Genomic DNA, 21645 nt, shown 5'->3' with positions numbered 1-21645 from the left:
TTCTTTTTCAAGCCTGGCCATTGACTCCTATGAACTATTATTATTTCTCTTCTCAGTGGTGACCAACCACAGCCCTCATCAGACTAATCTTGAACAGTAGGAAATAACCAGGGATCTCCAAGTCTTTTGGTTTTCTTTAGCAATTTGATGAGGGCAGGGGTACCATAGGCACTTCACTGAATACAAAGGACATTGGGACCTTTGTGTTGGACCTAAAATGTCACTGAGATACCGTAAGGTCAAAAGCAGAAGTTAAAGAAATATTTATAACATACTGTAAGAAAGAATATCCCTATTGCTTGTGTGGGCCCCATGTTCCCCAAGGAACACAATAAAATAAAAGCCACTGAACATCAGGGCTAGAGGTCAGAAGTCTCAAATCAGGATGTCAGCATGACCATGCTCCCTCTAAGGGCTCTAGGAGGATCCTGCCTTGCTTCTGTCTAGCTTCTGCTGGCTCCCAGCAACCCCTGGTGTTCTTGGCTTGTGGCAGTGTGACTCCAACCTCCATCTCCTTCATGGGGCGCCTTCTCCTTTTCTTATACAGACAGCAGTCATTAGATTAAGGGCCCACCCTAATCCAGTGTGATCTCATCTTACCTAATAACATCTACAAAAGTCATTCTCAATTTCCTGGCAAACATGAATTTTGGGGAGACACTTCAACAGACTATACTTTTTCTCTCTCTAATCTTTACAACTATCAAATATGCCTGAAATAAAATAGATGAAGTAGATTTCTTTTTAATTATTTGTACAGTGTTATTTTCTATTGTGATACCTTAGATCAAAGATAAAACATTTAATTAGAAAGTCTGCTGAAAAAAAATTCTTCCCACCTCAGGAGATACAGCTCCTGTCTTCAGTAGCTTTCCATGTCAAAGTCTCAGTCTCTTCAGAGGTGTACAACATTTTTGCGCTCATGAGAAATAAAAACTACTTTGATGCTTCTGAAAGGGGGGGCAGAAAACCCAAGCCACATTTGTGGTTTATGGATGCTAATTACTGCTACATTTAGATGTGTGAAGGAGGGGTCTATGGCTGGAGCGAGCTGGGAGAGACCAAGTGAGCCTCGCCTAGGCGCTCACTGAGGTTCCAGTGGTACTGCTCAGCACACGCAAATATATGCTTCAAAAGGAAGTGCCGTTTTTTATCAAAATATTACATCTCTCAAGCCCAGATCAAGACCTGTCGCTCATGGGATGCAGGGGTTATCTTACAAAATCAGCAGTGCTTTGCTGCAGAAGTTCACTCACAGGGGATTTCTGTAAGTGCTCACAATGGGCAGAGGCTTTACCGTTTCTACTGTGTCAAACGGGTACATTCTTTTGGTGACAGAACACCTCTGTGAATCTTTTTAACAAAAAACATCTCTGGATTCTTTTTTTTTTTTTAAACCAAGCTGTGTAGCACAGTGACCTAAAAGGAACTTAATAGGAAAATATTTGGCATCTGTGAAGGAGGAATGGGTAATTGTAATGGTTGACAGAAAAATGGATCTACTCACTGTCCTTAGTGGGTCCTTGAAGACTCTTTCCCCTTTTCTTTTGTGTTTTTTTTTTAACTGTGGAGCAATAGTGTTTGTACCTCCTTGGAGTAGAAACAAGGTGAGTGTGAAATAAAATGTAAATTCCGGTCCATTTGTTTAGCTGTGTGCATGAAACACCCATGTGTGCCTGCTAATTCTCATAGCATCTGATCTTGCCTTGCAAGTTCAGCTTCTCAAACTAAGTTTGGCACCAGGCATGGTGACCTGGGCCATTGTGTACTCTGGTGCAATTTGGTAATCACACGAAGGCACCCTGCTGAGGAATAAGTGAGGAATCCCAGTGGTGTGCCAGAGTCAGCTCATAATCGCTTATTAAACTTTCAGGAATTTTGTCAGCCGACTGGCTTCAAGTTGGTAGCTTGAATTCAGCCATGGTATATATACCACTGACATCCGCAAATGCTACAAATAAGCCCTTCCCCCAACTCTGAGTTGGTTTTGAGCACTTACCAGCACACCACCGGACTGAGGACTGAATGAAATCCTGTTCTACCTTCCTAGCTCATCATTTTTCATAATTTGTCAGAGGGGATCTTTTTCTTTTTTCTTTGGTAAATTGCGTGAAGGAAAACAGTGTTGAAGATGAGAAAAATACATTTTATCTTTAAAGTATGAGGATCACATTACTGTAAAGCTAATGAAATAATAGGAGTTTTTTGGTAGATACGGTTACAAAAAGCACAAAGCAACAACAGTGAGGTTTAGACTAGACACAACTGACCATACCTTAAACTTAAAATGTCCCAAGTAATCATGAGTCAGTTACTTCTTTCTGAATTCCATAACATAAGAATTTTAACTTGCTCCTGTAAGTGCAAGTTCATCACCAATCCTGTTATATCCAATTTTATACATATTGCATTGTGACAGGGTCTTACTGGTAGTAAAAGTAGACAAAGTAGACAAAGTACACTTTGTCTACCAAAGAGTTGACAACATGGTGAGGGTAGAATCTTTTTCAGTGTTAATATTCTTTTATGTCAGAATTTGGGGGTATATAGTTAATACTCAGTATTTATCCATTTTTCTTTCTGCCTTACCATCCAGCCATCCATTTATCCATTCATCCCCTGCATTGTTCTAAGTGCTCACTAAATAACTGTCAGTCAGTTAAGCAGAGTAAGGAAGCACATGTGAATACATTTTGGCATTGAGTCTCTTTTAGCCATCAAACTGAGATATGGGAAGACTTTTCAAGGATTAAGTGGGTGTGGATAATTTTAAGTGAATCAGTTTCCAGGGTTTCAACTTCAGAATGTTCTCTTTCCTAAATCTGATCTGCCTTGTAAGACTGCTATAGTTAAGGTTCTTCTTCCCCATCTCCCCATTCACAATGATCCTTCTCATTAACCTTCACAATTATCCGTCTTATAAAAGAAGGACACATCACTCACCCATCCCAAATCTTACTCTTTGCCCTAATGTGTAAATACTTCCAAGATGCCACATAAAGGATCAATTAGATAACTTCTTTAATCAAACTTTTGTAAATCCTTCCTCCTCCATCTGTCTCATTAAAAGATACATCCCCGGGGCACCTGGGTGGCTCAGTTGGTTGGGCAACTGGCTTTGGCTCAGGTCATGATACTGGAGTCCCAGGATCGAGTCCCATATTGGGCTCCCTGCCCAGCAGGGAGTCTGCTTCTCCCTCTGACTTCTCTCCTCTCATGCTCTCTCTCTCATTTCTCTCTCTGTCTCTCAAATAAATAAAGTAAAATTTTGAAAAGATACATTCCCAACAAATTTTACTTTTTATATTTAATAATTATTGATAAAGATTTGTAACATACCTATATGGTTTTAATCAATTATATGTTAATAATTATAATAACTCAATCCAGAAGAAATTTTTCTACCCCTAGCACTTCATACTAACAAATATTTTTAATTATACATACATATATTGTTGTTGCTGTAGAAAAGTATGATAGGATGAGCAATAAAGATTCAGGCGTAAAAGAACAGTATGTGGGGTGCTTGGGTGGCTGAGAGGGTTAAAACCTCTGCCTTCAGCTCGGGTCATGATCCCGGGGTCCTGGGATTGAGCCCCGCATTGGGCTCTCTGCTCAGCAGGGAGCCTGCTTCCCACCTCTCTGCCTGCTTGTCATCTCTGTCTGTCAAACAAATAAATAAAATCTTTAAAAATAAATAAATAAAAATAAAAATAAAAGAACAGTACATAAGGGGGCTCCTGGGTGACTCAATCAGTTAAATATCCAATTCTTGATTTCGGCTCCGGTCATGGTCTCAGGGTTGTGAGATGGAGCCCCATGTAGGGGTTGGTTCTCTTCAGGGAGTCTGCTTGAGAATCTCTTTCTCCCCCTAGTTGCATGCACATAAGTGCAGCGGGGTGTATGTGCATGTGTGTGCATGCACTCTCTCTCTTTCTCTCATAAATAAATCTTTAAAGAACAGTACCTAAGGATGAAGTTCTATAGGGAAAGTGAAATGGATATAGAAGTTCAGGGAGAAATTTTCTAATTTTTTTAAAAAAGATTGTTTATATATTTTTAAATTTATGATGGAGTAAATCAAATTACTAATACTTATATTTCATTGGATACATTTCAAAGAGAGCCTTAACAGTTTAAATCATTATTATTTATAGTAAACAAAATTTGTATTTGTTTAGAAAATGTTTAAAACTATGATGAAAAATTGCAGATGTCAACTTGATTTCCACTTAATGTCTGCTGTGTATAGGGGAGAAACATAACTTTTCAAAAATTCTTTTTAGGGTACTTGAGCCAATAATTTGAAGACCAATCCCTGTCATATAAAGTATAGACAGTGTAGCACAGATGAGCCTTCAGTTTAAGCCTCAGCCTATTTAAAGGCCTAATACAAAGATTCTCAACCTGAAATCTCAAGGTTTGGGAAATCTCTCAAAGCTGTATGAAATTTTGTGTTTATGGGCATGTGTGCATTTTATCTGGGCCAAGAGTACAGTTCTCATAGAAGTCCATAACTCAAAAGATTAAAAAGCTCTGACCAAAGTGTATAAGGTCTTACAGCTTCTAGACTTTGTTGTTTTTATAATAGTTCCATATGTAATGGTCTATAGAATGGCTTCCAACATAAAGAATTTTGGGTCAGCTCTGTATATATATAAAATAACATATACTTATTATAAAAAATCATGAAATAGGCATAATCCTCCTTTCTTCACTAACCTGAAAGCTATTGTAGGGAAAACTTTTAATTTTATTTCTGGGTAAGTCAAAGGCCTTTTTCTTAATTTTGATAAAGAAAGTTACAGATGCTTCATCCATAGAAAAATTCCAGATGGAAATTCTGAAAACAGTTTTTAAAAGAATAGATAGACAGCATTACCCCTGATGATTCTGTTATATGGCATCTAATTTAGCGCCTAATACTCAGCAGTCTAATAATAGGTTGATGTAGTATTCAGGCTTAGAATTAGGAAGATTATATTTGGAGGTGACTGACAGCACAGTAGTTTGAAAGCTTTGGATTTTAAAGTGTCACACACAGAGCAGATGAGTGAAGATGTCAGAGCCAAGCCTAAAGGAGGACCCTGGTAATCCAGCCCTTGGTGTATAACCTTCAAACACCAATAAACAAGATTATCTGGATTTAACATGTGACCTTTCTCATTCTGACTGGTTAGGTCCAGATGTTTTCTCATTCAGCTGTGTGGTTGAAATCTGCTTTTTAACTGACTGCAATTGGATCTAGATTTGAGGCTGTAGAAATGACAGTCTTGAAAACTCTATTCTGCAGGGGGTGATGCTGTCTAAACAGTAACATATGGAGACCGATGGTTTAATAATTAAAAATAATTTGTGACCTTACCCTTAATAGATTAGTTAATTATGTCAAGTGAATAAGTAAAAATGGGATAGTGGTAGATATTTCACTATATTAGTCAGTCTGGTGGCATTAAAAACATTGACAAGATTTGTTAGAACCAGGCTTTCTTGCACCTGCGTCTACAGAAGCAGAAATCCTAGTCATGCCTTTGTTACCCTTAAGGAAGTTCATAGCAGCCCTAGAGAAAACAGGAAAGGCTCTTTATTAGCTTCTCCTAAGTCAGTCTAAGCTTATGGCCATACTTCTCATTCACCAAAATTTGGACACAATTTACTGTCCCTTTATTATGTCCCTTAATTGCTTGGAGCCCGGGACTATTTCTGGCATTTTGTTATGAACTGTTCCTTACAATTATCTTGATTTTCTGGATCTAATACTTCAGATTGTACTAGTTCTGTCTCTGAGAGGATATAAAAGAGATATTTCTTTATTTTTTCTTTTCTCATGGGAGAACTAAACTCTCGTATCACTGAGTAAACCCTCAGAGAAGTTCCCCATTTGATTTTATACTACTGCTGACTTGTAGGTCAGGAATAGTGCTCATTGATTAATAATCATAGCCTAGTAAGGCACTAAATTATTAACAGAATAGAAAGTGAGACATGAAAACATAAAAAGACATAAAAGTACAAAATATGATAAATAATGTAATTAGAAAATCTGGATCTTTATGGATTCTAGCACAACTTAGGAAAATAGCAAAATCAGTAGTTACTTAGGTGTTCTCTGAAGTTGATAATAAAATAATTAAGTATGAGAAATGTCCTATGAGGCCAACTCTTCGAGTTGGTTTAGAAGTCTTCCCTACTGCCAAGTAACAGATGCACCTTGTTTTTTTTTTTTTAACACAACACTTATTAATTTCTGTGAAAAGGACATGATTTTAGTTACATGGGAACAAAAGGGGTTAAAGATAGTCTCATGAGGATTTGTCATAAAGGCTCAATCATAGATCAAAAGCTACACTTGTCACAATGCTTCTTGTAATAGTTGGTAAATGAGTAACTAAACTCTACCCTCTTAAGACAGAGTCGGTATCAGTGTAGCTAAATATCAGTTGTTGGGTTTTTTTAAATATTTTTATTTATTTATTTGACAGAGAGAGCAATCACATGTAAGGCAGAGAAGCAAGTGGGGGGGTGGGGGGAGGGAAGCAGGCTCCCTGCTGAGCAGAGAGCCCTATGCAGGGCTGGATCCCAGGACCCTGAGATCGTGACCTGAGCCGAAGGCAGAGGCTTAACCCACTGAGCCACCCAGGTGCCCCGTTTTTGTTTTTGTTTTTTTTTAATACTTATTGAGTTTTTTCCCTTAACAGCTTTAATTCACATACCTTTAAGTGTTCAAGTCAAGGATTTTTTTGTAAATTTACAGAATTGTGCAACTAGCACTGTTTTGGAACATTTCTATCATCCTAAAAAAATCTCTGGTCTGCTGTGAATCCCCATTCTTACTCCCAGCCCCAGGCAACCTCTAATCTGACTTCTGTCTCTTTAGATTTACCATTTCTGGACATCTCATATAAAAGGAATGATATAGTTTTTGTTGTTGTTGTTTGTTTGTTTTTAAGATTTTTTATTTATTTATTTGACAGATAGAGAAATCACAAGTAGGCAGAAGTAGGCAGAGAGGCAGGCAGGTAGAGAGGGAGAAGCAGGCTTCCCGCTGAGCAGAAAGCCTGATATGGGGCTCGATCCCAGGACCCTGGGATCATGACCAGAGCTGAAGGCAGAGGCTTGACCCACTGAGCCACCCAGGCACCCCAAAAGGAATGATATAGTATATAGTCTTTTGCTTATGGCTTCTTTCACTTGCATAGCATATTTCTTTTTTTTAACTTTGTCCATGTTGTTGCATGTTTCAGTACTTCATTTCTCTTTATTTCTGAACAGTATCCTACTGTATTGATAAAATACATTTTGTTTATTAATTTATGAAATGGTAGACCTTCTATTTCCATTTTCTTGGCTTTTATGATCCTGCCATGAATATTTGTGTACAAGTCTTTGTGTGGACATAAGTTTTCATTTCTTTTGGGTAGATACCTAGAAGTCAAACTGCTGGGTTGTATGGTAAATTTATGTCTAATTTTATAAGAAACATCTATATTGTCATTGATTGCTATATAACAAACCTTAGCAGTTTAAAACAATACAAATTTATTATCTCAGGAATACAGGCACAACTTGTTTGGGTCCTCAGCTTCTTATGAAGCTGCAGTCAAGGTATTGACCCGGACTGTGGTCTCATCTGAAGGTTTGACTAGGGAAGGATCAAATTCCAAACTCACTCATGTCATTGTCAGGATTCAGTTCCTTGAAGGTTATTGGACTAGACTTCGTTTCCTCACTGTAGGTTGGCCAGGACAGCCTTCACTTCTTTGCCATGTGGATTCCCTAGCGTACTTTGTCAGAGAAGCGCACGAGAAGCACCAGGGAAAGAGTGAGAACAAAATGGAAGTCGTAGTTATAATCTAACAACAGGAGTGATTTCCCATCACTCTGGCCATGTTCTTTTTTTTTTTTTTTAAGATTTTATTTATTTATTTATTTGACACAGAGAAAAGGAGAGAGAGCACAAGTGGGGAGCAGCAGGCAGAGGGAGAGGAAGCAGGAAGCACAATGAGCAGGAAGCACAATGCAGGGCTCGATCCTAGGACTCTGGGATCATGACCAGAGCTGAAGGCAGATGCTTAACTGACTGAGCCACCCAGGCGCCCCACCATGGTCTTTTAATTAGACGCAAATCATCCAGGTCCAACCCACATTCAAGGGGCAGAGTTGTACAAGGATACAGATACTAGGAGTCAGGGATTGTTATGAACGGTTTCAGAAGGCTATCCATTACACAGCCAAATTTTTTTTCCAAATGACTATACCATTTTACATCCCCACCAGCAGCAGATTACAGTTCCATTTTCTCCACCTCCTTACCAACACTCATTGTTGTCTGTCTTTTTGATGATAGCCATTCCAGTGGGTGTGAAGTGGCATTTCATTGTGGTTTTAATTTGCATTTCTCTAGTTACTAATGATGTTGAACATAATTTCATTCGCCGATTGCTCATTTGTATAATTTCTATGGTAAAATGTCAATTCAAATATTTTTCACGTTTTTAATTGAATTATATGACTTACTATTGAATTATAAGATGTTTTCATTTATGATTCATGTTTTTGATATCATATCTAAGAAATCTTTGCCTAATTCAAGGTCATGAAGATAATATGTGTCAGCTACTATGCTATATTTCTGTACATTATTTTGCCTAATGTAATTACAGTAACAACCCTGTTAAGGGTAGATAATATCATCATTGCACAAGTGAGAAAATTCACAGAAATCAAGTGACTTGCTGAGATCATACAGGCAGAGTACAACGTGAACCTAGATGTCATCTTACTCCAAAGTCTGTGCTCTTTCATCAGAACTTAAAAAAAAATTTCAAATCCATTTTCAGTGGGCAAAATAAGAGATACCATACTGTCTTTTCCTTGTAATTATCAGTACCCATTCTGGTGCTATTTGAATACAGTTAGTACAAACCTCTCTATTCATGATCATTGGAAGTTGCCTTTTGAAATGAAGAAAAACTTATACTCCAGTTTACTGGCTAGATTCCTTCTAGTTATATTCTGCCAGACAATATTCCCTCCACTGTTTCTAGTGGAGCAAGGATGCATCTTTGCTTGCAGCCTTGAAGTGTGTTACTGGGCAGCTGTTAAGCAGTTGTTATACTTTACCCCCAGGGACAAGCCTGTTCCAGTGACAAGATAGCTTATTCCCTTATGGGCTTTTAGTGTTATACATTCACCTAGGACAAATCAGTGCTGAGTTCTTCCATGTTTCTTAGCCAGAGAGAAGAGAATGGAGGAAGCATAGAGGAGGAAAAGTATTAATATTATGTAGCAAATAGTAAATTTTATATTATTTTTTATGTATTTTGTTTTAATTGATTTAATGTTAAAAAGAGCAAGAATCTTTTCATTATTGATCCTAATATTAATTTTCCTCTCTTTCAAGAACCCTTTATGCCCTTCAGGTCTGGTTGGTATACCTTAAGTTAGAAATATGATTTGTTGTTGCTGTGGCCTAATATGCTAGCCTTGGGCAAAATTACAATCTGTGCAATTTTTAAAAACATCTCCAAGCTTAATTTTGTATTTGAAGCAAAGAACAGGATAATCATTCACCCCATCCTTCCTTCTTGCCCTCTTTCCTTCCTTCCTTCTGTTCATTTGGTAAGCAATTGCTAAACTGTGTGCCTAGCTCAGTGCTACTACATGTTAAGGGTGTGAGTGGAATAATATACAGACATTGATATCAAGCAGCCATATGTAGAGGGGGAAAACAGGGACTATCAGAAAGAGCATATTTGGAAGAGAAGTCAAAGGGAGAGAAATAATGAGCTAGGTTGCAACTCGTTGAGTGTGGAACAAGTGTAAGAAATCTAAGAAGTGATTGGAAATATCTATTGGGCTGAACAGGGAGGACTAGGCTGGAAATATAGATGTGGGAGTCATCAGCCACAGAAGGTTGGATCAGGAGAATATGTAAAGTGAGAAATCAAAAGGTTGAAGAAACAGACCTGAGGAGACCATTGACACTTAGTAGAAAGAAAAAGAGGAGTAGACAGAGGAAATAAGGTAGAAATAGAATCAGGCAGGAACAGAACTGAGGGAAGAGGTTCAAGAAGCAGGAACTGGTCAACCTATTCCAAAGGATGGCATCCTATTCCAAAGCAGGGAATAGTGGAGATAAAAGCTGACCACCATGGGCAAAGATGTAAGCTAGAGGACTGGTTATCACTATGGGGCTTGTGTCTTTTTCTGATATATCGTGAGGAGAAATTCTGCATACTATGTATCAGCCTCAGAATATTGTAGACAAGTTAGAGAGTGGTACAGAAAAGCACCTTATTCCTTCTTCCCTGCCTGGCCACCTTCTTCTTAAGTTGATTCAGGCTGATCAAAGAGTTCGTTCATTCATTCATTCATTCATTCATTCAACATCCATTATAAGCCAGCCCTCTGAAAGGTTCTGGGGACACAAAATATTATTAAAACCTAGCCCATGGTTTGAAGATACTCCTAATCTATGTGGGGAATAAATTAACTGTCATGTAACACAACACATACTATGCATACCAGGAAGTTATGTTGTAGATATGGAGGCATTTTCATTCCTTCCCTAACATATATCCTGAGGTTGGTGTTGTGACAATCAGAATGTTTTTAGCCAATTTAACTGTATTTGGGTGTTAATTTTTTAGTTTTTCTAAGTAGCATATTTTAATGTGTTTTAAATTTTTTTATTGAACTCTGTCAAAAATAGATGGAATATTCTATACAAAGGAATTATAAAAGAAAAGTAATATTTTTCCTCTGGATTTATAAATGAAACGTCTACCACGTAAATACTTTTAATCTATCTCTAGTAAGTTTGGGCAGCATCTAAAACTGCATCTTCTTTAGATTTTCATTCATTATTTTCTAATGGATTGCTGTTATTTCTCAGAAATACAAATATAAAATAATATAATATATAGGTTACATGATCAATAGGAAGAGTTCATAGTTACAATGGACAGAAATGAAAAAGTCACTACATTTGTATACTATTTTATAGTTTAGAAGGAACTTCCACACATCATGTTCTTCAGTCCTCACAACTGCAGATGAAGAGTTCACCTAACCACATGATATCTGAAGAGTAAAGTTAGGCCAACTGAGCAGCGGGAACCTCACCTACTGCTGATGTGTAGTATATTCCTGTCATTAAAAGCAATAAATATCCTCTTGTTCTAATGGGGAAGTAAAGCATTATACTGAAATTATTAAACAAAATTATTTTTATTATTATGACAATGAATGAGCTATTTGATAGTCAGATAACACGAAGATTAATGTTATTAGTAAAACGGAGGGTGCTTCCTTTGCAACTGAAACTTTCTTCATGTTTTCATGCTAATGTTCTTGAATTTGAAGTGACATGATTTAGTAATTACCAGTTTAGATTTTTTAAGGGCAAATTTGAAAGTCTGATGAGAATATGTTTTAATGCAAACTTTAACTAAACCAAGTATTATCCAAACTGCTTATCTCTTATTTCACTACTGAGATATTAATATTTAATCTCTTAGTGGTCTGATTCACCCTTTCCAGTTTTTTCCCCTAATTTTTAAATACATGTTTTAAAAATTAATGGATACCTATCATTTTAGATTTTAAAAGAAGAGAAACATAACAACACAATGGATCCTGTAAATCAATGCCCAGAAGTTTTGCTTTTGTTGAAGCTTTATAATTTTACTGGTTAACAAATACTAGAACTTTGTATTCTTTAGTTGGCAAAATATCATTGGTTTTCCCCCCTCCTCACTTTACAAATAAAAATGTAAATTAGAAAATGAAAATGACCCATGATTTCAGTGTTCTTATTCCTAATACAAAGAGGCCATTGTGGGAAAGGATTAGAGATATTAATTTTATAAGGAAGACTGTTTTAGTTGATCTATTTCTGAGGTATTGGATGATAGCAACAAATTCTGTAGACTAAATACCTACCATACATATATCTCCCATTTTGCTCTTTAGTGCTTCGAGCTTCTAAATCCTATTAACAGCTGTCAAAACCTGGTAAACTATTTAGATGCTTTCACAATTTGTTTAATTGGATAGTTAGAAAATGGCATGCTAGAAAAGCCCACCCACCCTACCCCCCCTTTCTTTTAGCCTGGCTGAACATCTGTAGCATTAGGGCCTCATTATCTCTGAATTGGCATAGCAAATCAGTGGCATCATTAAAATGCCACATTAAGATGATTAAGCTTCTTTGTTATCCAGTTGACTTTTGCATGTGCTGAGGATTTCATGGTTATGACCCCTAATCCTTGTAAAACACTTAAACAACATCACCCTTTTGTGTCTTCCTTGTCTAACAGCCTCTATCTTGTTTTGCCTCTTCTCACAGTATCTCTGGCAAACTTAAGGCTATTACTCCAAACTTTGTCATTCTTTGAGTTGGATTCTGAGAGCCCATAATTCAGAGTGGAAATTCAGAATCCCCTCTTTACACTGGGAAATTCCTACTAACATGTTATCCAAGACACCCAAGTTGTCTGTTCCATTTGCCATCTTTGATAGGTTCTTTTCTCCAACTGAGCATTTTATGTGCCTGTAAAAACAAACTGAGGCACAGTTGGCTGAGACTGCTATTGCCCCTGAAGGATTTAGATGTTGGATCCTTTCCAAGACCCATTGTTTTTGCAATGTCTCAGGTGAAACCAAAAATGTCTACTCTGGAGTGCAAGCCTTTCATGTGATAACCATCACCCCAGGAAATGAAACCATGTGCATCAGCCCCAGTGAGCCAAGCCTTTGTTCTCTTCAGCCTACAAAATTCTCTCTGGGGGGTGTGTGTGTGTTAGTGTGTGTCATCTTCCTAAGAGGCCTCCAGAACATAGACAAAGATGGGAGCAATTATACCCCAGAGTAGCTCCTTTAGGAAGAAGTTCAGTTTAATCTAATTTTCTATGGGTTAGATTCAATTTAGACATCTTTTTCCCCCCTCTGGGAATGTTTAGCAATTACCTTTATCAGCAATTTGTGGTTTGTTATGTTCTTTTCTCCACAAGTCCACTTATAAAAAATTTACTCAGGAATCCTTTAACATTTTTTAGTATGACATACATCATACATGCAAAAAGGCAGATATAATTACATGTATAGTCTAAAGAATAAAACAACAAAACAAGCATCCATGGACCCACCACCTGGCTTAAGAAATAAAATATTGCCAGTGCCTGTGAAGATTCTTGATAGTATTTTAAGTGGCAATTTAAGTGTCTAAAAAACATGACACATATTATAGGAAACTGGAATTTACAAAACTAGAATGGGAGATTATTCACATCACAAAAGTTGTATTCGCTTCATAAAAACTTTAGGGTATTTTGGAGCAGTTCACTATATTCAAGTATTTCTTGCCAGATCTTTTAAGATTTTTGGCCTTTATTAACAGTTCAAATGTTGCTAGTCACTGACAACTGAAAACCAAAGAAAAATGAAGAGAAACATCTCTGAACGTATAATGTAAATCAGTGGAACAATATTATCAGTTTTACATGTAACATTTTATGAACACATCAACTACATTAAGGTGAATCTGTAGAGGTTAATGATATCATGCTACATACATAAAGTTGAGTGAAGTGGGTATAGGAGAAAGAATAGAAATGAGAATTTTTTTCTATGTTAGGATATCGAGGAAGACTGCATGGAGGAAATGGCATTTAAATAACATCTGGAAGTTTGAATAGAATATTGATGTGGGGGAAGGGCATTTGGGTGTTGAAAGACTGGAAAACAGGCTTGGAAAACTGCCATTAGATTGCTGCTGTAACTTCTCAAACTTTAATGTGCATAGAAATCCTTGAGGATCTTGTTAAATGCAAATTCTGATCAAGTAGGTCTGGGGTGAGACTTGAGAGTCTGTGTTTCTAACAAGCTCCCAGGGGATGCTGGAACTGCTGATCCAAGGCCCCCATTTCGAGTAGCAAGGTTCTAGTATAGAGAAAAGGTTGATTGAGGAGGAATGAGATGGCTGGGTAGGCACAGGGCAGGTTCTGGACAGGCCCTTGAAGGTCTTGCTGAGGAGTTTGGATTTTGTTCTATAAGCAAAATGAAATCATTGAAAGTTTCTGAAAAGGACTTTTAGTGTTACAGGATGATTAATCTGGAAATAAAATGTAGTATAAAGTAGAGGTCACATACACTGTGGGCCAGTTAGGAGGCTAATGCAGTGGTATATTCACGTACTAAGTATTTACTGTGTGTGTAGTTTATACAGAGCACTGCCTCAAACTGTAGAGTGGCTGTACTTTTTTCTGCCCCCATCCCATCCCCCTGGAGTGGCAGTTCTTAAAGTCCATTGTGCCTAAGATTTACCTACAGAGCATAATTTTAATGCATAATTCCAGTCTCCACATCCAAATTAGTAGGTCTATGATGAGACCCCCCACATTTCTATCTTCAAACCACAAAGCCTCTGGTCTCTACAGATACAGGTCAAGTAGTGTCACAGGGGATACTGAGTTTAAAAAAAAAAAAAACCAACCTGTGTAGCTTCTGACCTCAGATAGCTTATATGATCATATGGGAGATGAGGTGAATTTATGAGTAACTCAGAGAAACAAGAAACAGATTATTTTGCACCTGGAGGGGATGGGGGTGGGGAGGAAGTAACATACTAGTATTGGCTTTAAAGAATCTGTAGGTTTTGGACCCACCTGTGGCAACATTGGGGAAAGACCTTATAGGCAGTGGAAATAATAAAAGCAAGAATAGGGGCCCCTGGGTGGCTCAGTCATTAAGCGTCTGCCTGTGGTCATGATCCCAGTGCTTGGGATCTGGGCTCCCTGCTCAGTGGACAGCCTGCTTCTCCCTCTCCCACTCCCCCTTGCTTGTATTCCCTCTCTTACCGTCTCTGTCATAAATAAATAAAATCTTAAATAAATAAATAAAAGCAAGAATATTTAGAAGTTGTTTAGTTTGGTTAAAGATATATGAGTATTCAAAATAAACATTACAAAGACAGGTTGGGGCCAGATGCTGAAAGGCCTTTTAAATTCCTTCTTTCTGAGTTCAGACTTTATTTTGTTGGCAATAGAGAATACTGAAGAATTCTGACAGGGTCATGATACGACCAGAGCTATGGTAGAGGAAGGATAGTGTGGTGGTACAGTATAGGATGAACTGGGAAGGAGAGAGAAAGGAAGCAGGGAGAACAATGTGGAGGGTAATCAGGGCCTGAGATTCAGGATACTGGGAATACAAAGTAGTGGGGAGGAGAAACAGATTGGAGAGAGGATACAAAAATAGAACCAATGGGTGATTAAGTGGGGGGCAAAAATAAGATGAAGGAAAGATTCTTGTAAGGAGTCTAGCCTGAGTAACTGGGGAGATACCTAAGGAGTCCTTTGGGAATGGAGGACTGAAGAAGGGGAGAGAGATTACACCTGTATATGTGTGTGTGTGTGTGTGTGTGTGTGTGTGTGTGTGTATATATATATATATATATATATATATATATATATCTCTGGATGTGTGTGTGTGTATGTGTATACACACACACACACATTTAGGAATTAATCATATATATTATATATGTTATATTAATCATATAACAGTAGTTGAAGCCTGAAGAGTAGATGAAATTGTCACAGGGGATAAGATGTCAAGGGAAGGAAAAAGAGCATTACAGGTAGTGTTTAGGAGGCAGATGGAGGAAAAAGAGCTAGAAAGAAGCAATCAGAGAGGTAAGGAAAGAAGTTACAGTTTCACTGAACAAATAGGAGTATAGAAGAGGAAGGAATGATGGTCAGTAGTATAAAGGGCTACAGAGAAGTTGGGGAGAATAGCACACAAAAGGCCATTGGATTTAGGAATCGGGAGATGACTGATGATCTTCAGGGGAGCAGATTCAGTAAATTCAGTGAATTGTGGAAGTGGGAGCCCAGTTAGAGGGAATTTTACATGAGATTTGAGGATATAGATGTAGAAAGCATAGCTTACTTTTGTAGTAGATCTGTCTGGAAAGGAGTGTTGAGACTGGATGAGTTTGGGTATGATGGGATGAGAGGCTAGACCAAACTGCAATAGGAAATAGAAAAGAGGAATTGTCACCAGAGAGCCTGAGGAAATAGAATTTATAGGTCTTTTTTTTTTAAGATTTTATTTATTTATTTGACAGAGACACAGTGAGAGAGGAGCACAAGCACGGGGAGTGGGAGAGGGAGAAGTGGCTTTCTGCCTCAGAACAGAGAGCCCAACACGGGGCTCGATCCCAGGACCCCAGGATCACGACCCCAGCACCCCGGGATCATGACCCCAGCCGAAGGCAGATGCTTAACAACTGAGCCACTCAGGCACCCTGAATCTATAGGTTTTGAAGACTGATTTGATGTGGAGATTTAAAGGAAAAGGATTCCACTTTTAAGACTTGGAACTGGAAGAAGGAAGATGCCACTTGGAAATATAATGAAGTCATAAATTAGAAACAAGCTTGGGTTCAAAGATGACATGTTTGATTTTAGACATACTTTTAATATTTTCAAGGGATACTAAGTAGTAGAATGCTCCCCTTTCGTTCCAATAAATCTTCTTCCCAAGAGAAGATTAGTATCTTTGCTGATCTTTTTGGTGGGCTCTATTTGGAGGCTAAGTGCTAAACGCAGTAATCTCATTTGTATCTCAGTACTAATGTATTCTAATATTCAATTCTGTGTATCTCTACATGGTAAAGCATGATGAATTGTTCATCTCCAGTAACCATACAGAGAGGCCATTCAGTTCTTTCATCTAAAAGTAGTACAATTCCAAAGACAAACCAACAACTGTCCGAAGAACTCTTGGTCCATTAAGTACAAGGGACTTTTCCTATATCATATCCATGTGTCTCTTATCTTTCCCTCAGAGGTCTGTGTCTCAAATACCATCTTTTTTGTTCTACAGCTAAATCCTAAGGGACAAAATCCAAGATTTTCTCTTGAGCCGGGTTGGTGTAGTATTTCAATTTGATGTCAAACCCATTAAATACCAAATCCTGAGGGAAGGAGCAACTCTCTTTTGTCCTGTGTTTTCAGAAAGACCTCACACATTTATCTTCCTAGTTTTTAATTGTCATTGTCCATGGATTGGCCTGGGTCTGTTCATATTAACATTTTATAACCAAAATGAAAAGGATTTTCTTTCTGCTGGCCCCTATCTGCTGTTTTTGGTTTTCAGTAGCTGAAGTTTTCCGTTGAGGTTCTTTTAAACGCCTACATGCAAACTGAAGAGCACTCAAGCTTTGGTGGGATATCACCCACAGCTGGAGTGATGAAGGAAGGGAGGAGGGTACAAGCCTCAGGTGCATCCTTCTCTTAAATTTTTTTTCTTAAACAAAACCTCTTAAGCAAACAAATTCTATCTGAAAGCAGGCGAGACCTATCCAGAAAAAGAAGGGAATGAACCTCTTTCCATGTAGGAAATGGATATGAATTCATATGTGACCCAGATGCATTAAATGGGCAAATTTTAAACATACTGGATTGATCCTACAGCCCTACATCTCTTCTAATCAAAGAGTGAAAGGCTATGAACCATGAACCGTGGTGAGAAGCAGAGGAACAGTGTTGCAGCAATGGCTCCTCGGTTGGTGGTTAGGCCCTGTCTTGCTCTATTAAGCAAACACAGTTAATATAGATAAAAGGTAACCTTGATAGAAGTGAAAATTGAAACTTGAGTTGAAGGTAGCAAGCCAGGCACAGCTGCAGTTGTACTTCCTCCTATGTGGCAACAGGAGCTGCACTTACTGGTGTTTTTTGGAAGGGATGCAGTTTTTTAAAGTATCTTTTCTTCAGAGTGTTTTGGTTTTTAATGTCTACACCACTGATGGGAGAGTGGAATATGTTAGTAAGAAGCCACCTAGTCTTTCTACATCTAGTGTGTGAGGTCAGATCCAAGTTGAGCATTCTAATCACACACTGGCTGTTAACTGACTGTGTAACCTTGGGCAAGTCACTGAAAAGATCTCTAGTGCCAGATTTTCTTACCTGAAACACCAAAGGGTTGGATTAGATGATCCCTTCCAGCCCTAAGATTCCACTGATTTATGATTCCTCATGAGGAAGCATAACTTCCAATTTCTAAGAATAAATGTTGGGAAAAGTAAGCATTTATACAGCTTATTTTATATATGAAAATCCCTGGCAAGTATTTATTATGATTTTATCAGGCAATTACTTAGGTGTTATTAGTGTCACTACATAAATTTGCCTTCTTCACTTCTTATTCTTCAGCTTAAGAGTGTTGCAACTCTTTGTAAGACAGTGCCTGGTCAGCTGAATCACGCGGGCCAGGCCCTCCTCTCCTGTCTAGTCCTACAGTTCTAGGATTTTGAGTTCCACCCGCCCTACCATGGGTGTAGGTGTGCTTCCCCTTGCTTAGGCTGAGCTCCATTTACCTATGTCAATGAAAGTGACTCCTTAGAAGAGCATGTTAAAGAATTACTTCTCTTTTTATATTTCTCAACAGTATTTCACTAGTACAGCAGCTTCCTCTATATACAAGGTTGTCTCATTATCAGTTCCAAGAGAAACAGAGAGATAAGACTCATTTTAGCAGTGCATATACATGGAAGGGGAAGAGGCAAAGCATGGCTCTTAAAATCAGAAAAACCATTTTAACTATTCAAATCTCACTCTTAGTTGCTTAAATTGAATGCATTTGAAGGATTAAAACAGTATTTTCTTCTTGAAACTGAAGAGCTCCACCACCTTGCCTTTTAACTGCAGCCACCAGAAAAGGTACTAAATCTGAGAACCTTTCTTCTCCCCCAGTACTGGAGAAGAGTTGCTCAGAATGTTTTTTTCATGGTCGCTTTAAGCAGTGACAGCTAAATCCATTCTCTCTCATTTTCTGGATGATCTAAAACTCTTATCTATTTGTGTGTGTGTGTGTGTGTGTGTGTGTGTGTGTGTTTTCCACCTACTGTCGTTCTGAATTCAGATAATGAATAATGAATTCAAATAATGAATGCTCATCCTAATGGTGGTTTCTTGTTTTGTAGATATACAATATTATATTAGCTTCATTTGGTATTTAATTGTCAGTTGTGGGTCTCTCTCTTTGAGCCGCTTTGATAACTCCAAATACAATCATTGTTCATTTCTTGCATTTTCTTCCCTGCAGATGATTCCATGAAAGTGAAAGATGAATACACTGAAAGGGATGAGAATATTTTAAAGCCAGAGCCCATGGGAAATGTGGAAGAGCCTGAAATTCCATACAGCTATTCAAGAGAATATAATGAATATGAAAACATTAAGTTGGAAAGACATGTTGTCTCATATGATAGTAGCAGGCCAACCAGTGGCAAGATGAACTGCGATGTGTGTGGATTATCCTGCATTAGCTTCAATGTCTTAATGGTTCACAAGCGGAGCCATACTGGTAAATAGTTTTCTTTATCCATTCTTCTGAAAACTGTCCTAATGCAACCATGTGAGAAATGAAATGGTGGAATTTGGGATGACTTTTGATTACTTTCATTGATTTTTGCTGTAATTCTGATGTATTGCTCCCTCTCTGCCTTTTCATTTACCCAGTGATTTTTATTCCTGCTTTACTATCCCTTTGGCAAACATTGCAAATGTCATGAATAAAAATACTGTAGTAAGCGGAGTGTTCTAGGTCAGCCAAATATTTTTCTTCACTTAATAAGTAGAAGTTGAATTGTGTGGATATGCTTCTTAAGCATCATTCATACATTTTTGCATAACTTTTTAAAAAGCAGACCTCCTTATTATATTGGGTTCAAATTTGATAGATGAAAGGATATAGTTTTTATTACCAGTTTAAAAATTTTATCTTCAGACAATAAACAGCCAGCCTGTAGAAATGCATACAAACACAACAGTCCCACTGAGCCCAATAGACTCCATCTGACATCTGATATGGAAACTTTAAAAAAGAAGCACTTCTGGCCCTCCACACCTTATTAAGATTTGAGTCTGTGATTCTTTTTTTCTCAGATTGAGATTATATTAAAAAATTATGGTAAGGGGCGCCTGGGTGGCTCAGTGGGTTAAAGCCTCTGCCTTCAGCTCAGGTCATGATCCCAGGGTCCTGGGATGGAGCCCCGCAGAGGCTCTCTGCTCAGCAGGGAGCCTGCTTCCTCCTCTCTCTCTGCCTGCCTCTCTGCCTACTTGTGATCTCTGTCAAATAAATAAATAAATAAATCTTAAAAAAAAAAAAAAAAGAATGGTAAGTAGTGTTACAAACACATCTGGAAATCACTTCCAGAGCTACTCTTGTTTTTTTGAGGGGGGTGGATGTTGTTTCTTTCTTTCTTTCCTTTTTTTTTTTTTTTTTGCTCTAATCCAAGACAATAAGTAAAATAGCCTTGCTATTTGGGAATGGAGGACTGAAGAAGGGGAATGCTTTTTCTCTCCTACGGGGAAGACTCCAGAAGTAAGTTGTACACTTGCCTTGAAATATAGCTCCAGCTGATCCCAATATGATATGAACAGATACTATCTAAAAGATGAGCTTTTGCCATAGGCGTCTAATCTGTGCATATGCTTTGCCACTTGCTTGCTGGGTGATCAGAAGTCTCCTTCTTGTCCTTTTTAAAGGTGAACGCCCATTCCAGTGTAATCAGTGTGGGGCATCTTTTACTCAGAAAGGTAACCTCCTCCGCCACATTAAACTGCACACAGGGGAAAAACCTTTTAAGTGTCACCTCTGCAACTATGCATGCCAGAGAAGAGACGCACTCACAGGTCATCTTAGGACACATTCTGGTAAGTGAGAGCAATGAGCGTTCCATATCTAGTAAATATGTGTTCCTTGGTGCCCATTGAGGAAACTAGAAAGAGTTAAGTATGGAGGTTTTAATCTGTCATTCCTGTTCTGAAGGGTTACAACAGCAGAGACCTCTAGGGCTAATTACACTTCCATTAAGGCATTAATTGCTCTCCGTCTGGCTCAATGGGGATGATCATCTCCTTACCATCCTTGCTCCCCTAGAGAACAAGACAGTGAGACAGGAAAAGTCTGCTCTATAAAAATGCCTTTTAAATTTTTGTGAAAAAATTATGGTCATCAGTATTTTCTTATGGTAAACTTTATTAAGAGATTACTTTCCTAAAAAACACACAGACACACTTTTCATTCAGAAGTCTGGACAAGCAAATGATGTACATACAGTCTGTAAGTTACATAAAAGTGTAAATGGAGTATAAATCATTGTCAGAGGGTTCCTTTTGGCCATTCTGGGATAAAAATTTTTAAACTGGGATATAATTGACAGTATAACATTGTATTGGTTTTAGGTGTGCAACTCTTAAACCTGACTTTCTTCTTGATCAGCCTATTTATTTTTAATCTCTAGAAGATGAGCAGCAAAAGAATTCATAAAAAAAAACCCAACTATGTTCTGTTTTGATGTTTTCACTCTTTATTTTAACCAAGCAAGATAATAAATTTTTTCTCGACATTTAGAATTTCCCTCATAGAAAAATAAAACTGAGTTTATTTTCAAATTTGGGACCTCATGTTCTTGATGTTATCTGACAAAGTTTTTAATTGAAGAAAAAAAAAAAGGTTTGTTTTTATGTCAATCCACGTACTGCTTTGACTAAAACCCAGCCCCAAACCCACAACTGGTCACAATTCAGAGACTAAGGATTAAACAAGTCAGCCCCAGCAAAACCCACCACG

At 37.9% G+C, this 21645-nt stretch overlaps 1 protein-coding gene across 1 annotated transcript in view; it reads left to right on the top strand.

Annotated features, from left to right (window-relative positions):
• IKZF3 (IKAROS family zinc finger 3) overlaps positions 1-21645 on the top strand; it is a gene marked incomplete at its 5' end in the record, with an annotated part of 84245 nt that overhangs the window by 38799 nt on the left and 23801 nt on the right. The window contains 2 exon segments of the mRNA XM_080826858.1: positions 19114-19374; positions 20559-20726. Coding sequence (XP_080682984.1) covers positions 19114-19374; positions 20559-20726 — 429 coding nt within the window.

The sequence above is a fragment of the Martes martes genome, assembly GCF_963455335.1.
Source record: "Martes martes genome assembly, chromosome: 16".
NCBI lineage: Eukaryota > Metazoa > Chordata > Mammalia > Carnivora > Mustelidae > Martes > Martes martes.
The sequence above is the reverse complement of the archived record's forward strand: the minus strand, read 5'-3'. Positions and strand labels throughout refer to the sequence as shown.